Source organism: Rutidosis leptorrhynchoides, unplaced genomic scaffold (assembly GCF_046630445.1).
Source record: "Rutidosis leptorrhynchoides isolate AG116_Rl617_1_P2 unplaced genomic scaffold, CSIRO_AGI_Rlap_v1 contig265, whole genome shotgun sequence".
Classification (NCBI taxonomy): domain Eukaryota; kingdom Viridiplantae; phylum Streptophyta; class Magnoliopsida; order Asterales; family Asteraceae; genus Rutidosis; species Rutidosis leptorrhynchoides.
The window spans coordinates 1-22,525 of NW_027266511.1; the positions used below are offsets into that span (position 1 = coordinate 1).

A 22,525-nucleotide genomic window follows, 5' to 3' on the forward strand; every position below is an offset into this window, starting at 1 on the left:
GACGAGGCATGCTTGGACTGAAGCGGACATCAGTTATCAATGCAGCATGTTCTTCTAGAGTAGTTTTTGGCTTTAAAGAATCCGCATGCCATAATACAGCCTGCATCAGAAAACCAGTTTAGACAGAAATCAAAGAGAAATAATTCACCAATTCAAAGTACAAGATTGTTGCTGATGTGGTTGAGCTGACCTTTTTATCATGGCCACCACTAGCCAGTAATTTCCCATCTGATGAAAAGTGGCAACAGGTGACTTTGCTCGCACTGGCTCGAACAGCAGTTACCTCATTGAACGTGAATCCTATGAGAAAAACAAATTGCAAACCATTAGAAAGGCCATAGAAGACAAATTAAGATCAAAAAGTTCAGAATGTCTTATTTTCTACTGAAGAGCGATTAAATTGCATACCTTTGCTTATATCCATAGAACGACCCATAGCATCTCTACCATCGGTATCATCATGGGATAGAAAAGATTCGACATTATCCTCGAGTGATCCATCCTCGACAAAACGATCCATATCAGCCTGCAAGTCACGATCTTTATCATCCCACTGCCAAAATGAGAAGCCAATGAGAATATAGGAAAGGAATTATTATTATTATTATTACTAATTTGTTTTTCAGTTTCTTCCACTAATAAAAGAAGGATTCACTCACCAACTGATTCGATGGGGATGTAAGAGTTCCACTAGCATCAGGACCAAACATCATCAGAGGCTTGGAAGAGCTACCGCTGAGAGGCAAAGCTGGCATTGAGATCACATCTCCAGGCGTGTGAGTCGATGGAGTTGATGGAGCTGAACTCGGGGAAGGCCCTGCCGTGTTTGCCGTCCCTGAGCTATTGGCAGGACCTGAAGATGACACTGGCTGCTTCCTCTTTCTCCCAGTCTGGTTTTTCGAAACCTTAAATCGGAATCAGGAAAATTACGTTAGAAATCTTCCATAAGTTTTAATTAACCAAAAAATTCCTCGAAGAATCGCATCAGGGCCCAACACTCAACATGTTCTTTAACATAAGGAACCTAGTAGGCAAGCATAGATTTGTTTACAACATGGCACAAAAGTTCCCAACATCGGCACGACCAAAATAGGTGACATGGCACAGTATGGTTTTGGGCCCAAGAGTTGCTTTCATTTTCAAAAGGGATACCGAGTTTGACATCAAACTCAGCATAACTAATCAACTAATTAAGAGAAAATTGGAAAATGGCAGACCTGATCATTCCCTCGAAATGAGTTTGACATGCTACCATCCATGGAAACACTACCAGCACCCCCCAATTTATCTTGCTGGTGAGCATTAAGATTTGAACTCTGTGACTGAGGATTTGAAAGTGCATGCTGTTGGTGTTGCGAGATGCCATTTTGTAGTTGCTGTTGTTGCTGTTGCTGATGTAGTTGAGCCATTTTCATCTGCACGTAATTCTTTTAACAAAGTGCCACCGTGCAATTTTCAAAAAATATTAAGCAAAATCAAAAGATATTCCAATCACTGACAAAAGGATCTAGCATAGCATTTTGTCCAGATCAGTAAGCAAATATATGGCATAACATTATATCATATGGCTGAAGGCGAGAAAAATAGTACCTTAATCAGCACATCGGTATCTCCACGTTGCAACATAGGGTTTCCAGCTTGTAAAGGCGATCCAACAGTTGGGATGGCATCCCCGATGGAATTCGAAAGTCCATCCTTTCCAAGAGGCATGTTCCTGTTGTTCATAAGCATTCTTAGCCTCCTATTTTCGTCACTGGCAGATGGAGATGACATCTGTTGTGCCAGCATAAGTTGCTGTTGGTGTTGGGGTAACATCTGAAGTTGATGAAATGGCTGTGGAGCCTGTATAAAAGGCTTTTGTTGCTGAAGAAGACCAGAACGAAGTTGATCCAGCCCCTGAAATGAGGAAGATAATGATTGATTGAAAAGTGCATTCAAAAATCAGAAAAATTAAGACTTCTCTGTGCATATTCAAAAACCGCAACGATCAGGACGCCATTTAGAGCATGTTGATGAGCCTCTTATGAAATGAGAGTGTAAAAAATTGAACAGGATAAACTAACTTACAGTGAGTGGCCATCCTTTTAAGGTTAAATTATTGGTATTGCCTTGATTTGATCCTGAAATAAATAACAATGCCCACAGATTAAATTCCGTAGGAAGTTATCAACACACAGTCCAAAAGATTGGCAGAAGCAACGTTCAAGTCAGATATTGGGCATAACGCACCAGGAACTCCGATCAATGATCCTTCTGATCCTCCAGCTCTAGGGTTCATAACTGGATTTATCTCAGTCTTAATGTCCTATAATAAGTTGAAATTCAGAGCTGACATTCTCTAAAGAAATAAAGAAGTCAACAAATAAACACCTTTATATAAAAACTATACCGTTGTGGAACCCGGCAACTGTTGATTACGACCTTGAACTTGTGGAGACATTGAACCAGCTGTACCATGTAACACTTGCCTAAAATCAAGCGCCATTGAGCAAACAAGTCAAGCGATGATGATATAATAGTGAATAAGCTAACAAATTGAACCCAGAAAATCCATTAATTTTCATAAAATGTCCCTTAAGTCTCAGGCATTTGATCCATTATAATTAAAAGGGGGTCTCAAGTACTAAACAAGAGGAAAAAAAGTTAAGTCTTTACAGAAACATACCCAGAGGGTTGACCAGTTGCTGCAGCTGACTTCAAAATGGAGGCATGATTAGGATCCATAAGTGGGCTCACATTCTCACCAAATCTTTGCTGTAAATTTTCAGAGGAAGTTATTAAAAACTAATTATTAACACGAAAAACAGGAAACCACTACTGAAATTTAACCTACCTTCATAGCTGCATCGTCTAACGAATCTCTCTGAAGAGGAAGTTTTAACTTTCCTCGTACATCTTTGTAGCCAATGCATTCGCTGTGCTGCTAGCATTCTGTCTCATAAGAGGGTCATTATTATTATTGCTCACGAGCCCATTTGCAGACCCCCCGTTCAGGATGTGGGCCCCATCCCTTCTCTGTTGTTGCTGAGGTGGCGGCTGCAGCTGTTGTTGTTGTGGTGGTGGTGTCTGCTGCTGCTGTTGCTGCTGGTGCTGGTGCTGTTGCTGCTGCGCGTGTCGTTGCAATAGGAGTTGTTGCATCTGCAAACTGTTTGGCTGCTGCTGATGTGGCGACGGCTGTTGCTGATGTTGTTGGGGCGGCTGCTGTTGTTGTTGCTGCTGCTCACGTGCTTTCATCAACTGTGTCTGAAATTCCATTCAGCTATAAGCATTTGACGAAGTTTCTCAATGAAATCACATTTTAAATTTTAATGATTCCGAGCATCATGCATTCATGCCATTTACTAGATCAAAAGGTTCACCAAAATGGACATCAATTATAAATAAAGACACCATAAGAGAAAAATTGCATGCAAATGCAATACTCCTAACTAGCAACAAAAGAAGGGGTTTGAATATATTTTGAAAATTTTGAGGATGAAATGAAACAGTTGGCAAGTTATAAACTGAACCTCTATGTAAGATGCAGCAACCTCCGAATGCTTCTCGTTTGTTCGAGCAATAAAAATATCCCAAAAGACTGACCACCATTCAAAAAGGAAACCTCCAGGCGCATCAATAGCTACAAAAAATAAAAAATATCAAGTATGATAAGCAATAATCTATCCAGTAAAGTGAAAAAGGCTAAAATAGACACACTTGGATGGAATCTAGAAACTCCGAAATTGGAAGTCTAGAATGCACTTACCAACAGGTTCAGATGAGACTTTCCCTTCTTGTTGAAAAGCCTGAGCCGAAGCCTTCAAATCTCTCTTCACTAAGTAATCATGGGATATACACGTCTAACCTGTTAATCGAAAAGGAAAAGAAAAACAAATTACAAAAAACCACAACGCTCACTTACTACAACTATGTCGAAGAAATTCCAGAATCCCAAATTTCCCTAATGTGAACTAAAAAGTACAAATTTCATGAGTAAAGGTCCAGATAACCTAGAAAACACAGCATGGAACAATAACCCTAGAAGTATGCATGTGCACCTATCATCATCTAAAGAGCTCAAAAATAACAACATTTGAATCAGGAATCACAACATTAACCAAATTAAGATCCCGAATCATACTGAGAAGAGCTAAAGGTAATAACTTTAGTGTAGAATTTGAACAATTGAAGATAAAAACTTACATTTTATCGGCTTCCCAGTTGGTTTGTGACATCTTTGGGTGAAGCAATTTGTGTTGACGACAAAGATGTTTGACACTCCTCCAACAGTCCAATTCGGAGCTCAAAATCTCCTTTTTTTTCTCCAAAGTAAAAAAGGACAGATTTTTATATTGTCAGAGTTCAACACTGCTTGCTTATTAGTATATAAGTACAACAGTGAAGGAAAAATCACTAATTTTGGCGAAAAATAAAACCCCCAAAGTAAAAAAGAAAAAATAAAACTTTTGCTGTTTTTGCCAAAGTAAAATATACGTCGAACCCAAAAGAAAATATTTTCTTTATTATTATTATTATTATCCCGTCTCTCCTCCCTTTTCGGTTTTTGTTTTGGTTATTTTTATTTTTTTAATTTTTATTTTTTAAATTTTTTTCCTGTAATTTTGGTTTGATCGAGTTGCCATCTCTGCAGATATCATATTCATAATGTCATTGTAGTCTTCAATTTACTGAAACACCCTTATAACACTGTCAAATTTTCACCAAATGACACCCGTTATATTGGGCTTTTGGTGGTAATCAATCAGCCCAATTTATTTCCGGCTATTTGCAGAACTACGGGCTGGTCTTGGGCTAAATTGGCCCAAAACTAAAATGGATCCAAATTTATTCACGTCGAATTCGTATTCCATCCAAACGCTCGGTAGGTTTTATGAAACCCACTCCGAATACCTATCACCCACTAACTAACCCACTCATTCAAAATCCATCAAAATGAAACCATCAATCCGGCCGAATGAGTATAGCCTTTCGAAAAAAATTAATGTTTTTTTATACGGTAATGTTTCAATTTTCAAATGCATAAGATTCGATCAAAAGTTATAATCAATTATGCATAAATCCCAAAATCAAAGCGGTGAGTACTAAACTAGGCCTGTTAGTTTAATGGTTATCGGGATGGGCTTTCATCATGACGGTCATGGGATTGACTATCCAATATCTCAATTTTTAGAATTGTATGGGTTGAGAGTGGACAATCCTCTTTGTATAGTCCAAAAATCATTGAATAAAAAAAATAGAGAAATTCATATGCTAAACCCCTAATAACGTAATTGAATGATCATTCAAAATCTCGAATTTAAATTATTTAATATAGACACGTTCGAAACATAGATTATAGATATATTAGCTTCTAGCCGTTACAGTTGGAAGGAAAAAAAAAAAGTAATTACACCTGGTTTAGATTTGAACTTTTTTGGTCAAGGAACGATGGAATATGAAAAGGAATTCGATTGGCCCAAATATAATACTACTTTCTCCTTAAAATATGATATTTTTAAATTTTAGCAGATTAGTCTAAATGTACATGTATGGAATTCTAGGAGTAAAATGGTGTTAGCTATAGTTCTCTGTCCTCACGTACTTTTCCGATTCCGTTGGCTTCCATGCATCCTTATGTGTGAATTAATGAGAAGTCATTCTCAAGCAATGAAATCCGGCATTGGCTGACGTCACAAATGTCATAAAAACACAATATATATGCAAAACGACAAGTCAGTGATCAAATTTGTAGCTATCAAACAATTATTTTTAATTTATTTACACAAGAATTTGAAGAACAAGTCAATAGAGAGAGCATTGTAAGGTCTCGATCGAGCTAGTTCTCGTCTCTTCTAAATATATATATGTAAATGATAAAAGATCAAATACAATTACTAGTCGAGTTGGATGCAAATTACAAGTAGATCGATCGATGCATGCAAATGTCAGCTTATGCCAAGCTGTCGTAAAAGCAACATACCACTGAGATTAAGTGGGACCCTCGAGAAAAAGTGGGACCATCCATACAAAAGAATCATTTCAGAAAATCTAAATTAAAATTCTCTTCTCTCTTTGCGGACCACCCTCTCGATCGATCGATTTCTTCAAGCTAACCCACGTTGAATCGGAATGGATGGCAGCCTAAAATTATAAGTATATATGTTTTCATTAAGGTGGCAAAAGGAATGTTCGTCCGGGTTAAAAGTAACAAAAAATAAGTGTCTTAAATTATCATGATGAATAAAAGAAAAATATGAATAAATAAATATGAACGGCTAAAATTGAATATTTATGTCAATCAAGACGTGGCTCAATGATTAAGACGTTACTTCCTACGTAAGATCATAAGTTCGATTTTTGTTCGATTTTTGGGGAGCGGGTGGGTTTGAATATTTATACCTAACATTTTAAAGAATTAATATGCACCATAATAATTAAGTTAGCGACGATATATATAGAGAGAGAGAGAGTTTGAATTATTTTATATTTTCATGATAATATATACTCTTTGTAGTATTAATTAATGATTCGATTCATCACCTTAATTATAGTGTTTGTTATTATGTCAAAAAGCGAATAGACTAGCTAGAAATGAACAAAACGAATAGAAATTCTAAGATGCTATATCTACATACATTACTGGTACTGGGGTTGAATAAATGAAATATATAAAAACAAATAAATATATATATTGATAATTACTCTATATATATTTTGCATGGAGAAGAGTATGGCATGCATGCAGTGTAGCATATGCAATATTCAGTTATTGATGAGTACGTTTGCATGACATACATGTCATATGACAATCGATCTATCTCTCTCATATCATATGTGCTTTCGATGTTAGCCAACGGCCCACCATCCTAATTAATTTGTCTTTGCATAACCCTGTATTATATATATGATCGGTTTAACTTCATCTACACGGTTAGAATTATAATTAACTGAATTAGAGTATGCATGATAAAATAATATTCCATCCATCTTTTAAGACATTATATATGATTTTATAAACTTTTTATTTTATTTCAAAAAATAATGATCCTCATATATAATTTATATTAAAATAAGTTATATTTTTTTCTTGTTCATTTTATTTTCTATATCAATATCTTATACAATATGTATCGAGAGACGGAGAGAATACAATTGTTTGCAGATCGAGTACTTACAAACTTTTTTTTAATAATGAGTACTTACAAACTTGTTAGCGCTTATTTAACGAATTACAGTCACAAACACAATTTAATAGAAAAATACTATATACATTCAAACTGCAAATTGGATGTCACGCAATAATATAATTAATGTAAGTATAATTAATTACTAGTACCTAGTAATTCGTTAGCCCATATGTCTCTCTTGCTAGTCCATTAATTTTATTTGATCATTGTAACAATTTACTCCATCACTCAAATATCCTCCTTAGTCCATTCAGACGCTTTTGATCATTAATGAAATTAATTATATTGTTCCTCCAAAAAAACATTAGTATATCTACTTTTTACTCTCTTCCATTTAACATATATGATCATATATTCACGTGTTTTCTCTGTAAAAAAAAAACTAGAATTTTGAGGGTAGGGTATATGATGAATCTTAATCCTTACAATTTACATGTTTGATCATGATTAATACTTTATTCATATATCTATTAAAAAAATAGACGTACATTAATCATTTTTTCACTTTTTAAATAGCATTTGTTTCATAAACAACAAGTGAATTTTCTTTAAATGACAAAAAATGACATAAGAGCGTGTAGATATATGATACAAAATGGAGGCAGAAAGAGCAAAAGGAGTAAGAAATGAAAGGAATGAATAGAGAATGACCTCTCTTAATATAAAATTACACATCGATCTTTTCACTGCAAAAAATATTAATAATGTCAGTATAGTGAAAAAGGAGCTCGGGTGACGTAATGTAATGGTAAGGCGTGCCTGTGGAAGCGTGTGATTTTGAATTTCGTATTAACTCTCCCTTTGTTTTTTTCTTACTACTAATTCATTTAAATCCTTTTTTCTTTTCTTTCTATAACCAACCAATATAGTAGATAGGTGTAGCGATAGCTACAAAATAATATTATTGTCTTTATATATGGCGGCAGAAGAGAAGAAGAGGAGAGATGAAAATTAAGATTGCATCACCTTCACATATATATATATATATTCATAAAAATATTTTTATAGAGAAGAATAAGAAAGAAAGAAAAAAATGGTTGATGGCAGTTTTATATTTTTGGTGAAAGTATATGGCAGAGGCCCATCATTGTCCCAATTATAATTTTCAGATTTTATTTGTGGTGATACATAAACCCTTCAAAATAGTACTACACTGCTACTATACTGCATGGATTAGTAATTAACATCGTCACATATGATCAGAGCATGCATTATATACTTACATTCAAAAGGATCGGGCCGGTGCGTGAACTGAGCTTAATTAGATTTACGTGAAATAAATTAAAATTTAGTGGGTTCAAACATATTTCCCTGAATGTAATTTTAGTGTTGTCTGTCAATTAAGGGTCATGCTAACTTGGTAAAAAAAGAAACTTGATTTTCCATTTATTTGTAAGGAATTTGACGCAGTGTTTAGGAAGGAATGAGTGAATCTATCATCAAGTTAAGTCGTCTATTTTTTATAGCTTTTATGTCCATTCTTTCTTTACATGGTCTTTCATGTCCATATTAAGATAATCTTTGTTTCTTATTCAGTACTAAGAAGTCAATTTCGTCACCAAATTCTAATAATACTCCATTCATAAAATTATATATTAATACGAAAGGGAAGAAAAGGAAAAAGCTTACTAAAATACACTAGAAGAAAAAGAAAACCAAAATTGGTGCATTTACAAAAAAAAAAAAAAAAAAATACAACCACCTAAAATCGAATAAAATTTACTTCTTCTCGATCTATACTTAGTTTGCATTTTATTTTATTTATTTATTTATCTAGGGGGACTAATTGCATTAAATTACAAAAATTAAAATTGTCTTTTAAGATCTTCCACTGGTTGGAAATATCTTGTGCAATGTTGACGGCGTCAGAAGATGCTCCTAGTAGACCTCTTCTCGTAAAGCCGACTGTGTACAATCCGTCGACGTCGCCTTTCCAGCCGTTAGGAAACGGCGTCTTCGGCATTCCTTCTTTCGTGAAAAAATCACACCCCTGCCAATCCATCCCACAATATGAGGAAAACACTCGCTTAGCTTATTATAGTTTAAGATACGACAATAATTTGGTCCCCCAAAATTAATTTAATCAAGTACTCGAAATGTTTAGAACCAATTTAATTACAAACACACGCTTATTATAATTAGAATGCTAAATTAATCCAAGCATGTTTAATTTTTTTTCCCATAAAATGGAATATTCTGAATGACCTCAATATTTCATGATAGTTACACATCATCGACAAAAGAACAACACAAAGAAATCCTAAGTTTTTTTTTTGTTTTTTTTTTTGCATGGTTATAAAAAGAGGAAAATTGTAGGTTACTCAGTGTCTCATTATGTGACAGTGTGCATGTGTGTCCAAGCCTAGATAGTGATAGGTGATTGAGAATAAGGATAGAGCAAAAACTAAGAGAAAAATTAAATAGTTTTGACAGATTTTTTTCTTGCAGAAATATATACTTATAATAAAGAATATGAATATGAATATCATCAAATATTAATTATATACCTTTAGCCAAGTAGGCACGTTGCTTTTGTATCCGGTTGCTAAAATTATACAGTCAAACTCTTTCTCTTTGCCATCCGTAAATTTCGCTCCCGTTCGAGTTATCTCCTTCACTCCTTCCATAATCTATAACGAAAGTTCATCCATAAATGTTATTAATACAACTATTTTAATAGTAACATATACGCTAGTAGATTATTATACTGAAATTTATAAATTTGAACATCACATGTAATTATATGATATCACAAATAGTAATGTTTAATTGTACCTTAACTTCAAAAAAATTGTACCTTGAGTTTACCGGATCTGATTTGAGAGAGAGCTCCGACGTCGAGGACAGGAGTTTTTCCGGTGATGTTTTTAAGCTCGAGAGGCCCGGTTTTCGGTCGTCGGAGACCTATTTGGTTGGTGTTTCCGAGAGTAAGGCTAGATAAAAGTAAGAGGACTTTATCAACTAGTCTTATAGGGAACCATTTGAGTAGTGCTATTGCAATTCCAAATGTGGATATGCCAAATATTTCTCTTGGCAAAACATGAACCTGTCCATAAAAAAAACAAAAACACACAATACAATTTTATCAGAAATCTATTATTTTATTTTAATTAAATTAATATTAAAAAAAATATAAATTTTAATTACTCACCGTGTTTCTAACAACCATATAAGGACTTGCATTGTGTCTACAAAGATCCAAACTAACTTCCATCCCAGAATTCCCACATCCAATAACAAGAACTTTCCGATTCTTGAACTCACAACCAGATTTATAAACACTAGTATGAATCAAATCCCCATGAAATTTTCCCATCCCAGAGATTTTTGGAACCAAAGGCTCTGCATTTTCGCCCGTAGCCACAATCAACCATTTCGAAACATATTCAAAACCCGAATTCGTTCGAACCTTCCAAAACCCAGAGACTTTATCGAACTCTGCTTCTTCCACAGCTTGGTTGAACCTCGGCTTGATCGAGAAATGGGAAGCGTAAGTCTCTAGGTAAGAGATGAATTGATGCTTTGTTGGGTATTTAGGGAAATGTTCAGGGAAACCAAACAAGGGTAATTCGCAGAATTGTTTAGGGAGGTGAAGTTTGAGACGATCGTAGGTTTTGTTTTGCCATAGAGAAGCTATGCAATTTGATTTTTCGAGGATTAAAGAAGGGACCCTGTTTTTCGAGAGACAGGCTGCTACTGCTAAACCGGAAGGACCGGCTCCTATAATGATCGGACCTTGAACAAGAACGAGTTTTTTTCTTTCTTGATCTTTACAAGATCCCATTTTTTTGTAGAATCTGAAAGGAGAAATGTGTATGAGGAAATTGTAAAAAAAGCTCTGTTTTTGTGTGAGGAAGAGTCAAGGAAGAGTGAGGAGATTTTTATGGTGAAATGGAAAAATAAAGGGCTCGTATATAAAGACAGTAAATGAGTAATTTATTTTAATTAATTTACACGAGAAAAGATAAAAGAGTGGTTTTAATGAAGGCATGAATGAATGTTAAGGTAAAACATTTGGGTCTTTTTCTCTCCAAATGCTCTGATTCTCCTACCCTTTCCAAGTATTTGGTTTATTTTATTTTATATATATATATATATATACTTTAACCTCAAATATAGTACTCCGTCCATTTTGTGCACTATAGGTGTTATCAGTTAATTTTTTATTTTTATTTTTCGAAGTAAGGTGTTATCAGTTATGTAATAAAAATTAGTTTGGTTAATTTTAAATGTCATTTTATAAATTTATTTTACATAACTATATATAATATTTTTTAATTAAAAAAAAATATATATAAATCACATTAATAAAAATTGAAAAAAAAATCATATTTATATCATACGGGAGCTCTTCGAGTGAATAAGAATTCTTTTTAAATAAAAAGAATATAATTCACATTAATAAATAAAATTAATTCTAGAATTCAATTCTAGAATAATGTATATATATTCTTTTTATTATGAAGTATGGTAATAGAAAAATAAAATATAATAGGATTTTATGAATAAGAATTCAGTTAGAAAGTTGAAAAAATAAAATATTGTGTATGATAATTTGATTAAGAATAATTTTTTAAATAATAAATAAAAAATTTTATGTAAAATTTTAATTTATCAATAAAAAGTTATGTATCAAATTTTAGTTTAAGAAAAAAATCAATAATTGGAACAAATCAAAAAATCGTTCATAAAATTCAAATAAATATAATAAAATGTATAATGTTAATAAAGATATAAAAGACATTATTTTACTTTTATGAAACGACATTTACCGGATGGAATAGAATGTAGAATGCATAAGGGATTTTTATATTTTCCCATTCTTGTGTCAGAAAAAATGGGTTGGAGCTCTCGTGTCACTAAAAAATCGAGTTGAAGGTCGTTATGTTACTTGACGTTTGTTTTTGTTGATGTGTCGCTTACGCATTTTTTTTAATATTCTCGACTTTACTCACACGACACTTAAAGCTGATCCGAAGAGATAGAAATGTAGATTGCATATGAGACATTTAAGTTTCACATCTTTGTGTTGAATAAAAATACGTCCACGACTTCCTATATAGAAAAAAGTAGGTTGGGACTCCCGTGTTATTAAAAACCGAGCCGAAAGTCCTTACGTTACTTTGTCGTCTGTTTTTTATGACGTGTCTCGAACCACCTTTTTTCAATATGGGGACCTCCGTATGCGTTATTTACAACACAAGACCTAGAACTCGAGTGCATGTATTTTTTTTTTAAATTCTCCCATATATAGTCACTCTTGGACAATGTTACGTAGTATAGTATAGTATATATTTTATTTTATTTTATTTTTTATAATTTTAGACTGTAAAATGATAATCTTTCTCAATCTATGTAATTCTAAAAATTACGTCCATGAAAAATCAACTCATCGATTTTCGGAATGAAAGCTCTCAAATAACCATTAGACCAAAAATATATCTTTAGATATGAACGATATATTGGTATCATTAATATTAAAGCTTGGAGGAAATCTTGGGTTAGATTCCATAGGATTTAATTCCATGGGCTATTCATAAACGTGTTTTGCCTTTATTAGTAATTAGAGATATTTTACCTATACTTAAAATGAATTATTCACAGACGGGTTTGTCAATTTTTACCGTATATATGTGAAAAGAATACATATTAGATCCTTAAAACTAATAAATTCTAATATTTAAAGTCGGTTTCACGGAGAAACCTAACGATCATGGAAACTAGCTAGAAGATTAATTATCAATACTAAGGATATTCTAATCTAAAATTATACTTATGCAAAATGCAAATAGATTAGTACACGTTTTTTCTAATAAAAGTAAGTTTCCATGAGAACATATCGATTATGGAAGATCAAGCCTATGGAAACATTCATATATGATCATCTCTTTAAGCCAGTATCTAGCTAGATGAAACTTCAGAGTGCATGTGTTTATATTCAAATATAACCGAATCAAACCTAATTAGTACCTAACGAATCAACCATGCATATAACATTAATCATGTTAATGAATTCGGACGATCATTTTCGCCCAATTCCTTCCTCCATATTTCTCCTTCCGTTTCATGATACATGATATTTTAATTAATTTAATATTATATAATTAATCAGATATAATGGGGATATTTTTGTCAAAGAAACTTCTCTTGAGTTATACATATATGATGTTTTGCTCAATTTGAGTTAAAAAATATATATTTTTTGACAAAAATACCCTCAATATACCTGATTAATTATACCATGTCAAATTAATCAAAACACCATGCATTATGAAACGGATGGAGTAATAATTAATAAAAGAAAGAAGTATATATTTGATTTTTTATTTATATATGTACCTGTCTAATGAATGAAGGCATAATATTAACATCTTATAGATAGTAGCAAGACTGTTTCAATTTTAAATTATTCTAATTGCAAATTCAATTGCAAATTTTATTGTCAAATTAAAATTCGATTCATGACGTTTTATTGATGAATAGTAATCTGACATATCTATTTTAGAACTTTTTTGATGTCATATTTTTTTTTTGGAACTTTGAGTTTAATTAGGTTTCAAGTTATAATTTTAAGGGAATGATATTTTTTTTCCTATTCTAATTAGGAAATTAAAACACAATAAAAACATTATGCTTCCTAATAAAATTCTACCAAATACTTTTTTCTAATATAATAATTTTATTCCTAGTCAATTTTCTATCTATTATTTTAGAAAATTATTCTAATAAAATTATAATACACTATATATATATATATATTTTTTTTAATTTTCTTATTAAATAATTTTTCCTAATTAAAATTTATTATATTATTTTTTCTATTCCTAATTAAAATGGACATGTCTTATTTTTTCCTATTCAAACGAGCATATTATTAAAAAATTTATTTCTAATTAAATTATAATATATATTATTTTTTCTAATTTTTTTATTAAACCATTATTTCTAATAAAAATATGATATGTTCTTTTTCCAATTTTTAATTAAAACGGACGTACCTTATTTTTCAAACAATTAATATTTTTTCTTAATTAAAATTCATTATATTCTTTTTTTTATTCGTAATTAAAACAGTCATATCTTCTTTTTTCCTATTCAAACATGCATATTATTAAAAAAATTATTCATAATCAAAATATAATATATATTATTTTTTTAATTTTTTTATGAAAATATTATTTCTAATAAAAATTCACTATATTTTTTTTCTATTCTTAATTAAAATGGACATATCTTATTTTTCAAATAATAGGAACAACTAAATTGATTAGATGCAATTATAAATTTATTATGACAATAAATCTCTAATTTTAAGATCGTAAATTTTGAAATAAAATCAAAATAATTATAATTATAATTGATATAGAGTTAAAATAATTATATTTTATATAATATTTGACATATATTTAATAATGTTTAATAAAAATAATTATAATAATTTTTTATATAATATATTTAAATTATTAATTTTTTGAAGATACGAATTTTACGTCCAACGTACGGCTCCACTGATTTGTGAGGGAAAAATTCCTCGTACTCTGCATGCATAGCAAAATTGATGTCAAGCGGAACAGGTAGATTAACTGATAAGTTAATTGATGTTATTATAAGTACAATAAGAGAATGTTCTTAATGTAATTTATCGTAAAGGGATAATGGTCTCATAAAGACATATATCGGACAAAAAATGATCCGAATGTTCTTATGTCGAGAAAAAGATTCCGTCACCTTTTGTGTCGAAAAAAATTTGATCAATAAAGATTTATATCCATTTTAATTGAATTTTTATTTATGTATCGCCTAAGTGTGATTAAAATTAGACATATCTTTTATTTTATATGTCCACATCAAATTAATTTTACAATCCAGATTATTTAACTAACCTGAAATAATATCGAAAGTAAACCCAAATTACTTTTAGTTCACTTTCTTCATCCGAGACCTCTGTGCCAATTCTCGGACTCGATCGCTTCCTTTTCCTATTCCTTTCTTCAATTATTAGCTGCAGATCTTCCTCATAGCTCAAGCTCTTCATCGAAGTTCCACTCGAAGAAGCCATTATTGATAATTTTATTATTTCTTAAACTATTAACGGAATCAAATTATTAATTTAATTACTACGCAAAGAAAGGGAAATGAATTAAAGGGGAAAAATAAAAGGGATTTAGGGATTCAACAAGAAATTGTAGAACTAGTAGAGTAAGACGACATAGAAGGATTGAACGAGAGGAGTACGGCGGCAGCGGATCACGAGGTTAATCGAGAATCCAGAGAGGAGGATTTCACCTATGGCAGGAGACATCCTCATAAAGAATACTAAAAAAAATTACTCTTAAACATCGAAAGGAAGATTACGATTAGGTGAGGGTTTCTTCTTTTAAGGAGATGATCACCGAAGAAATTTTTTTTTTTTTTTTTTTGCAGGTTTTCAAAGAGATGAGTCAAAGGTTTCGGTTTGGTTCAAGTAGTAATTTGGGTTTACTTTTGATATTATTTTAGGTTAATTAAATGATTTGGATCGTAAAATTAATCTGATGTGAACATATAAAGTAGAAGATATGTTTAATTTTAATGACAATTAGGCGACACATAAACAGAAATTCAACCAAAACGGATACGGCCCTCTCCGGACCAAATTTTTTTCGATATAATGATCTATAAAACTCTTTTTTCAACACAAAGACTTTCGTATCACTTCTTTTCCAACACAGATCCTTATGAGACCATTATCTCTATCGTAAAACATGGCTAATAGCTAGTATCATTATAAGAACCCTCTCCAAAGAAAAATGATATGAACTCTCACATTAAATTATCCGAAGATTATCGACAATTGGCATCATTTCAAAATAGAGGATGCATAATTTTATTAAGGAGAACTTTTCTCGTTTATAAAAATAAAAAGTCTATAATAACACAAATATGATTAGTGAATTCTTGCTACAAGACTAATGACATGCGCTTGTCTTTGTGGAATGCTATGAAGTGAACTATATACTAGATCTGTCTTTAATTAAATTTCTAATTAAAGCTATATTTAATTAAGGATGGATGGAGTATGATATATGCACAACGGTACAGTATTTTGGATTGAAGTATTGCATTTGCTACTACTTGAATGAGGAATCCTTTGGTGACGTTTCATTAGATGAATGTTATCAAAAGTAACATTATCAAAAGGAAGGCAGATACGGAGTTTTTTAAGACATTACGCCACCAAGTCTCACACATTACGTCATGCCGTCACTGATGGTTGTGAAATCCGACGCCGATTCTCATCTCACGTGACCTCATCGGTCCGTCAGTCAGTCCACGCGTCACTGATATTTTAGAAGAAACTCCCTTTCCTCCACTTCGAATCTCTCTCGATATATATTCAAGCAGTACCAAATTTATACTCACAGTCCAACAGTACAGTACTACGCCTTTGACGTTTCTGTTAAACCAAATGACCAAAACAACCCTCACGCTATGCCAATTATGTCATGAGTGTTTCCGCCATTAATTGATTAGACCTAATGCCACGTGTCTAAAGCTTACTTTGATGTGTGTATATTTCTTTTCCCAGTTAGGGAAAGATTTGACTGAAAAGTTCCAACCTCTTCCGAATCTGACCCGTTGGATTCTTCTCAAAACTATGGTTCCCACGAATTCGAGGGGAGCTGACGGTGAGAACTGATTCGGGGATTATTTAATTGATTTTTGCAAACGTGAGAAATAAGAAATTTCTTGGGGTTAGCAGTGAAAGAAAGAGCCCGGCATTCAAAAATAAACATTTTAAGATTTATATACTCCGTCAAGACTTTTGGTCCACTCTTGTAAAAAAAAAAAAAAAACTTTTGATCTAAATGTGTTGTAAGCTCCAATGAAAATTATTTAATCCACTTCAATTTTAATTTTTATAAAATTTTTTATATTTGAATTTTTTTTTAATTTTATCTTTATTTCAATAATTAATTATAACTAGTCGTTTGTCTATCCGTCGGACGTATTATAAAATTTATGATAATGACATATGAATAAGTTGTCATGCACATAAAAATCAATACATATATTATATTTAATTTATGATATTATATTATTATTTAGAGTTATAATTCAACTTAAAATCTAAAATTTATTTTAAAGTATAAAAGAAAAAAAATTAAATAAGATTGCCACATGTCGATTTTTATTAGACAATAAAATTTACAATTGAAATAATTAGAAAGTTGTTCTTATTTTCTATAAGTTTATACTATTTACATAAATATTTATGGTTTTGGAATGATAAAATTTTTTTCTGTTTCTCGATACATATTTTTTAAGCTATTAATATAAAAAAATAATGTGAAAGAAAAAATTTAATATATTTTAATGTAAATTAAGCATGAAGTTATCTATTTTGAGACAAAATAAAACGTTTAAAAAAATATGTATTGAGAGACGGAGGGAGTAAGGGGCATACATATTACTTTTTCAATCATTGATATTTTCTTAAAGTTCACAATTTTCATTACGTGACATTTGAAATGGATCAGATGAACTATAATTTAAAATTATAAATATTTAATTTTTAAAATAACTTATTGTTATTAATTTTGAATGAATTTTTAGGTTAATTACGATCTCTAATCGATGTCACTTGGTTAAGTCTAATTTGAATTGTTTTCTTTGCGTATTGTTTCTATATTTTATTTGTGGCGAGACAATTTACTTCACGACATGAGATTGATAGTTTAAACTTGCTACATCTTTAAAACTTAATTTTCGATCCTTGTTTAAAGGAGTGCATCTTATTTATATTAAAAATATACTTGAGGCATAAGAATAAACTACTAATTGAATAAAAATCAAATCATAACAAATTGTGGCTTCCAAACCATCCGTGGATGATACCTCAAATGGACGATAAAAAATTGGATAATGCGCTTTTCTATCGAATTGATCTGTTGCTCATGTTATATTCTATTCGATCAATCGGCATTAAACCATTCATATTTTATAAATTTCGAAATTAATAGATAAAATTGTGTTATTATCAAACTACAACTTATTTTTTTATAACGATTAAAATTACAAAAACGATTATATTTTGAACTCCAAATATCTAAATAGACCATTTTTTTACCGTTAAAAAGCTAAGACCTGCCATACAAATTTTATGAAAGAACCGAGACAATTTCGACTTATATCAAGCTTCTAATTTTAGTGAAACTTTGAGGATAAGAATTGACCGTTGTTATCAAAATTTACATACCTCTTTTCCTTTTTTTTCTTTAATTTGTTAAATGAAAGGTTGACTATTCAAAAGAAAAAATGGAAGGTCGATAGATTGATTGAATATTGACCTCAATTAAAATAAAATTAATGTCATTTCATTCATTCATTCATTCATTGGCGAAATGTTTTGTTGATTCTTACAAACTTCTTATATTCCAATGAGTGATGATTAGTATTACTACATCACAAGGAATTATTGCTTTTATTTGTATAGTTGAGCGTTGTCTTTTCTGTCATACAGTTTGTTTCAAATGGGACAATCGAATTTTAATTTTTTTGCAGCTCAATAGTTATTGCTTTTTGCCCTTTCTTTTACGTAAAACACAAAATAGTTAATTAACTTTTTTTTTTTTGATAATATTAGTTAATTAACTTTTTAGTTTATGTTGAAACCGACTTAATAAAATTCGTAGATATCATGAGTAAAGTTTGGTTTGTATAGTTGGTTGTTGAGAGATTTTTAAATTTATTATACGTCATATATAAATATTTCATTAATGGATCTGTCGCTGCATATCGATCGGTCCATTTGTTACTGTAGATACAAAAGTAATGTAGTAATAATAAATTTAGGATTTACAGTTTATTGCGATGATTAATTTTAAAAATATTAGAAGTGTGGTTACAATGTTTTTTTATCGATATCCCTTTAATGATTCTACCTCCAATTCGTATTTTTCACCAATATAGTTCTTTTTATGTTGTCTTATGATGGACAAAAATATAACTATTAAATATTGAATATGAATCAATTTATAAGAAATAGCATATTTTATATATATATTACTTTAAAATTAAATGATAAAAATTGTGCTCCTATTAAATCCAAAGATTATTTTTTATAGTGATTAGATTCATAAAAATCATCATAACATGGGCTACATAGTTCTATATTGGAAGCTGAGACGCGGCCTCCAACTTTTATGAAGAAACCGATATTATTTCTGTTTATATCGTATTTTTAATTCTGGTCAAACTTCAGTTTTGGAAATTAACTGTGTATCGTTAATATTTTGATATTTACAATTATGATTTTGGTTATAGGTAACTAAGAGCATCTATTCTGGAAGTCTCAATCTTGACATGTCAAAAATATTGAGACTAAATTTACAGTGAAACAAATAATTGGATTCTAATATGTCACAAAAAATCCTAGTACTATATAGTTACACAACTTCATTTAGAATTAATTGCTCTATGGACTATGATTACTTGAGTAAAGATATCAAATTCTATCGTCTTTAACGTGATACTCCTACGATTCGATCATGATTACAAACTCGATCACCCCAGCTCGGACAATCCGACTAATTACTGTAATTGGGGACATGCAAGTTGGCTAGTGCTTTGTACAAATCCAAAGATCTGGGAAAATATTTTCAGATGTGCCTGTCTATATAGTATTAGCTAAAAATATGGCATTCAAGATGATATAATTAAAGGAAAAATCCGTACTTGCAAGTGATTGGAGATAATTAAAGGAAAATCCGTACTTGCAAGTGATTGGAGAAACCATATTCCTTGGGACGATGATGACCGCGTGATGAAAATGAAAAACCCTACATCTATATTATTTATGCGAGTCCTGCAAGTTTAGGCCCCATGCCATATTGCTCTTTGCAGAAAAAAGATTACGAGGGAATATACTGATCTATTGAAATAATCATTTATGAAATTTCCTTTTTAATTTTCTCCAAGACTTCAATCTTATGTATATAATATATATATTTAATTAAAAGATATATGGGAGAGCATGGTCAAAAAAAGTTTAGTGTGGTCCACACACATTCAAATCACTATTAAAATTACTGTTCATCGATTTCGTCCGTTGGATTAGGCCGAATTTGGCCGAAAAACGAATCGAATTGGCCATTTTCGACAAAAAAACCAAAAAAGATACTAAATTACTTTTTTACCCTCGCTTTTGCGTGTTTAAGAGATTGGGCTTGGGGAAAAACATAAAATTAATGCGGAATTACTTTTTTACCCTCTCTGATCCACAACCTTGCATTTCAGTCCGAACGAATCAGAGATCGCCACGTGGCAATCACCGCCTCTCTCCTCCAAAATAAATTCGAAACTTTGAAGCCTCGTATCTACAAATTGGAGCTGATTTACGATATTGATGTCTGATACAAAAATGTAGACACATATTTTTATAATCAAATGAGAGTCGTGTCATATTTTTTCGACTTCGTATGAATATTTTATGAATTTTTGAAAAAACTGAGCGAATTTTTAATAAAAATCAGATTTTCCCACAACTATCTCCTAAATTTCCGAAAGGCCCTCAAAGTTTGTCTTCTAATTAGGCTACAACTTTAAGTTTAGATCTACGCCAAACGGTTTGAAATTTGAAAAATGCGACAACGATTCGACGTTCATTTCATCGAGACGACACCTGTTATACAATAAAACCCGAAATCCCGGAACCACCAACAATGACACTACCATTCCCACAACTTTCTCCTCAAGTTTCGAACGATCCTCAAAATTTGTCTTCTAATTAGGCCACACCTTAAAACTTAGACTCACGCCGAACAGTTTAAAATTTGAAAAATACGACAACGACATGACGTTCATCTCGTCGAAACGAGTCCGACCATATAAAAAAAAAAGGAATCCAACGACCACCGACGCCGGCACTACCGTTCCCGCAACTTTCTCCTTAAGTGTCGAACAATCCTCAAAGTTTATTTTACGCTTAGATCTACGGCAAACGGTTCAAAATTTGAAAAATCCGAAGACAACACGACGTTCATCTTGCGAACATTTGTCACGAATATCATGTGTATATAGAGCTACATTTGCAGGAAAATTTTTCAATCCTACGTAAATATTATATTATCTTCCAATAAAATTGTGTACATTTATATTTCTTATTCAAAATTGCTCGAGCACCTATCATATTTTTCGTAAACCCATAATAATATTCGACAAATCCAATCGCAACATATTGCACACACTCGTGACTGTTTTTTAGCAAAAATTAGACCATCGATAATAAATTGGATTTTTAACATTCCGTCGCGGGCCTTGCTCTAGCATATACATATATACACACATACATTTTAGTTATGTCTGAATTATATACATTCATGTTCGAATGATATGTATAATTCAAGATCTTCAGAGGCATTCTATCGCCCAAATATGCATGTTTTCTAAATCAGTGAAAATTGTAAAATTACGAAATCGGACTTCTATGTTATTTCTTTAAATTAAATAGGTCCACCAGTTGATCGAGAAAAACTTTATTTACTTATTTTTTGAAATTAAAAATTTTATTTATTTATGAAATTACAACCGTGAGAATCAGCCAGCTAGATACTGAAGAGGGACATATAATATAATTGATGGTGGGAAAGGATTGTGCATAATCCTGTACGACATGAAAGCTAAAGTGTGGGGACCAAACTGTAAGAATTACTAAACTTTAAGGGTAATATTGTACAAGACGTGATAGATGGTGAAGGCTATAATCTGATTAGAACTCGAATCTGATTTCGTTCTTTTTAATCTCCATGATATCCGCATACCACATACCCAACAGTTCATAAGATTAATCTCTTATTCCAACTATTAGCGTACGGAGCGATAATAAATTAGCCATAAATTTTTTTCATTAATAAAAATTAGAGATCAAATCCCTACCAATTAGTTAAGGAACTAGGCGTTGAGCCATCACGCCATTCCTAACAATTTTAATTTCAAACTTCAAGAATAACAATATAATAACAGAGAGAGCAAACTAAAGAAATACTTTTTCTGTCTCAAAATACATGATATTTTTATTTTTATTTTATATATAAATTATACATGAAATAAAAATAAAAAATCCATATATTTTGAGACGGAAATATTATATTACTTTAAACAGATTATATATTTTTTTATTGTATAAGAAAGGGAATTAAATTAATTCGAAAGAAAAGACCGATCAAAAATTAAACCTGAAGAATTTGTATAACCTCCACAATATAATATCTTATAATTTCGTTTAATTAATAATTTTTCCAATCTTAAAATATAATTTTAAACATATGTACATCCATAAATTAATAATCTCCATTAATTTAATAATTTTAGCACATAAT

The 22,525-nt window shown here is 31.2% G+C and overlaps 1 protein-coding gene and 1 pseudogene across 1 annotated transcript; both read right to left on the bottom strand.

Annotated features, from left to right (window-relative positions):
- Positions 1-7: 7 nt before the first annotated feature.
- LOC139882396 (transcriptional corepressor LEUNIG-like) lies at positions 8-4,214 on the bottom strand (annotated as a pseudogene).
- A 4,717-nt stretch (positions 4,215-8,931) lies between these two features.
- LOC139882395 (probable indole-3-pyruvate monooxygenase YUCCA4) lies at positions 8,932-10,950 on the bottom strand. The gene is made up of 4 exons (XM_071866725.1): positions 10,318-10,950; positions 9,964-10,212; positions 9,674-9,796; positions 8,932-9,156 (listed from the first exon to the last, which is right to left on the bottom strand). The coding sequence occupies exons 1-4, from the start codon at positions 10,948-10,950 to the stop codon at positions 8,932-8,934; spliced, it is 1,230 nt and encodes a 409-aa protein (XP_071722826.1).
- Between the last annotated feature and the right edge of the window lie 11,575 nt (positions 10,951-22,525).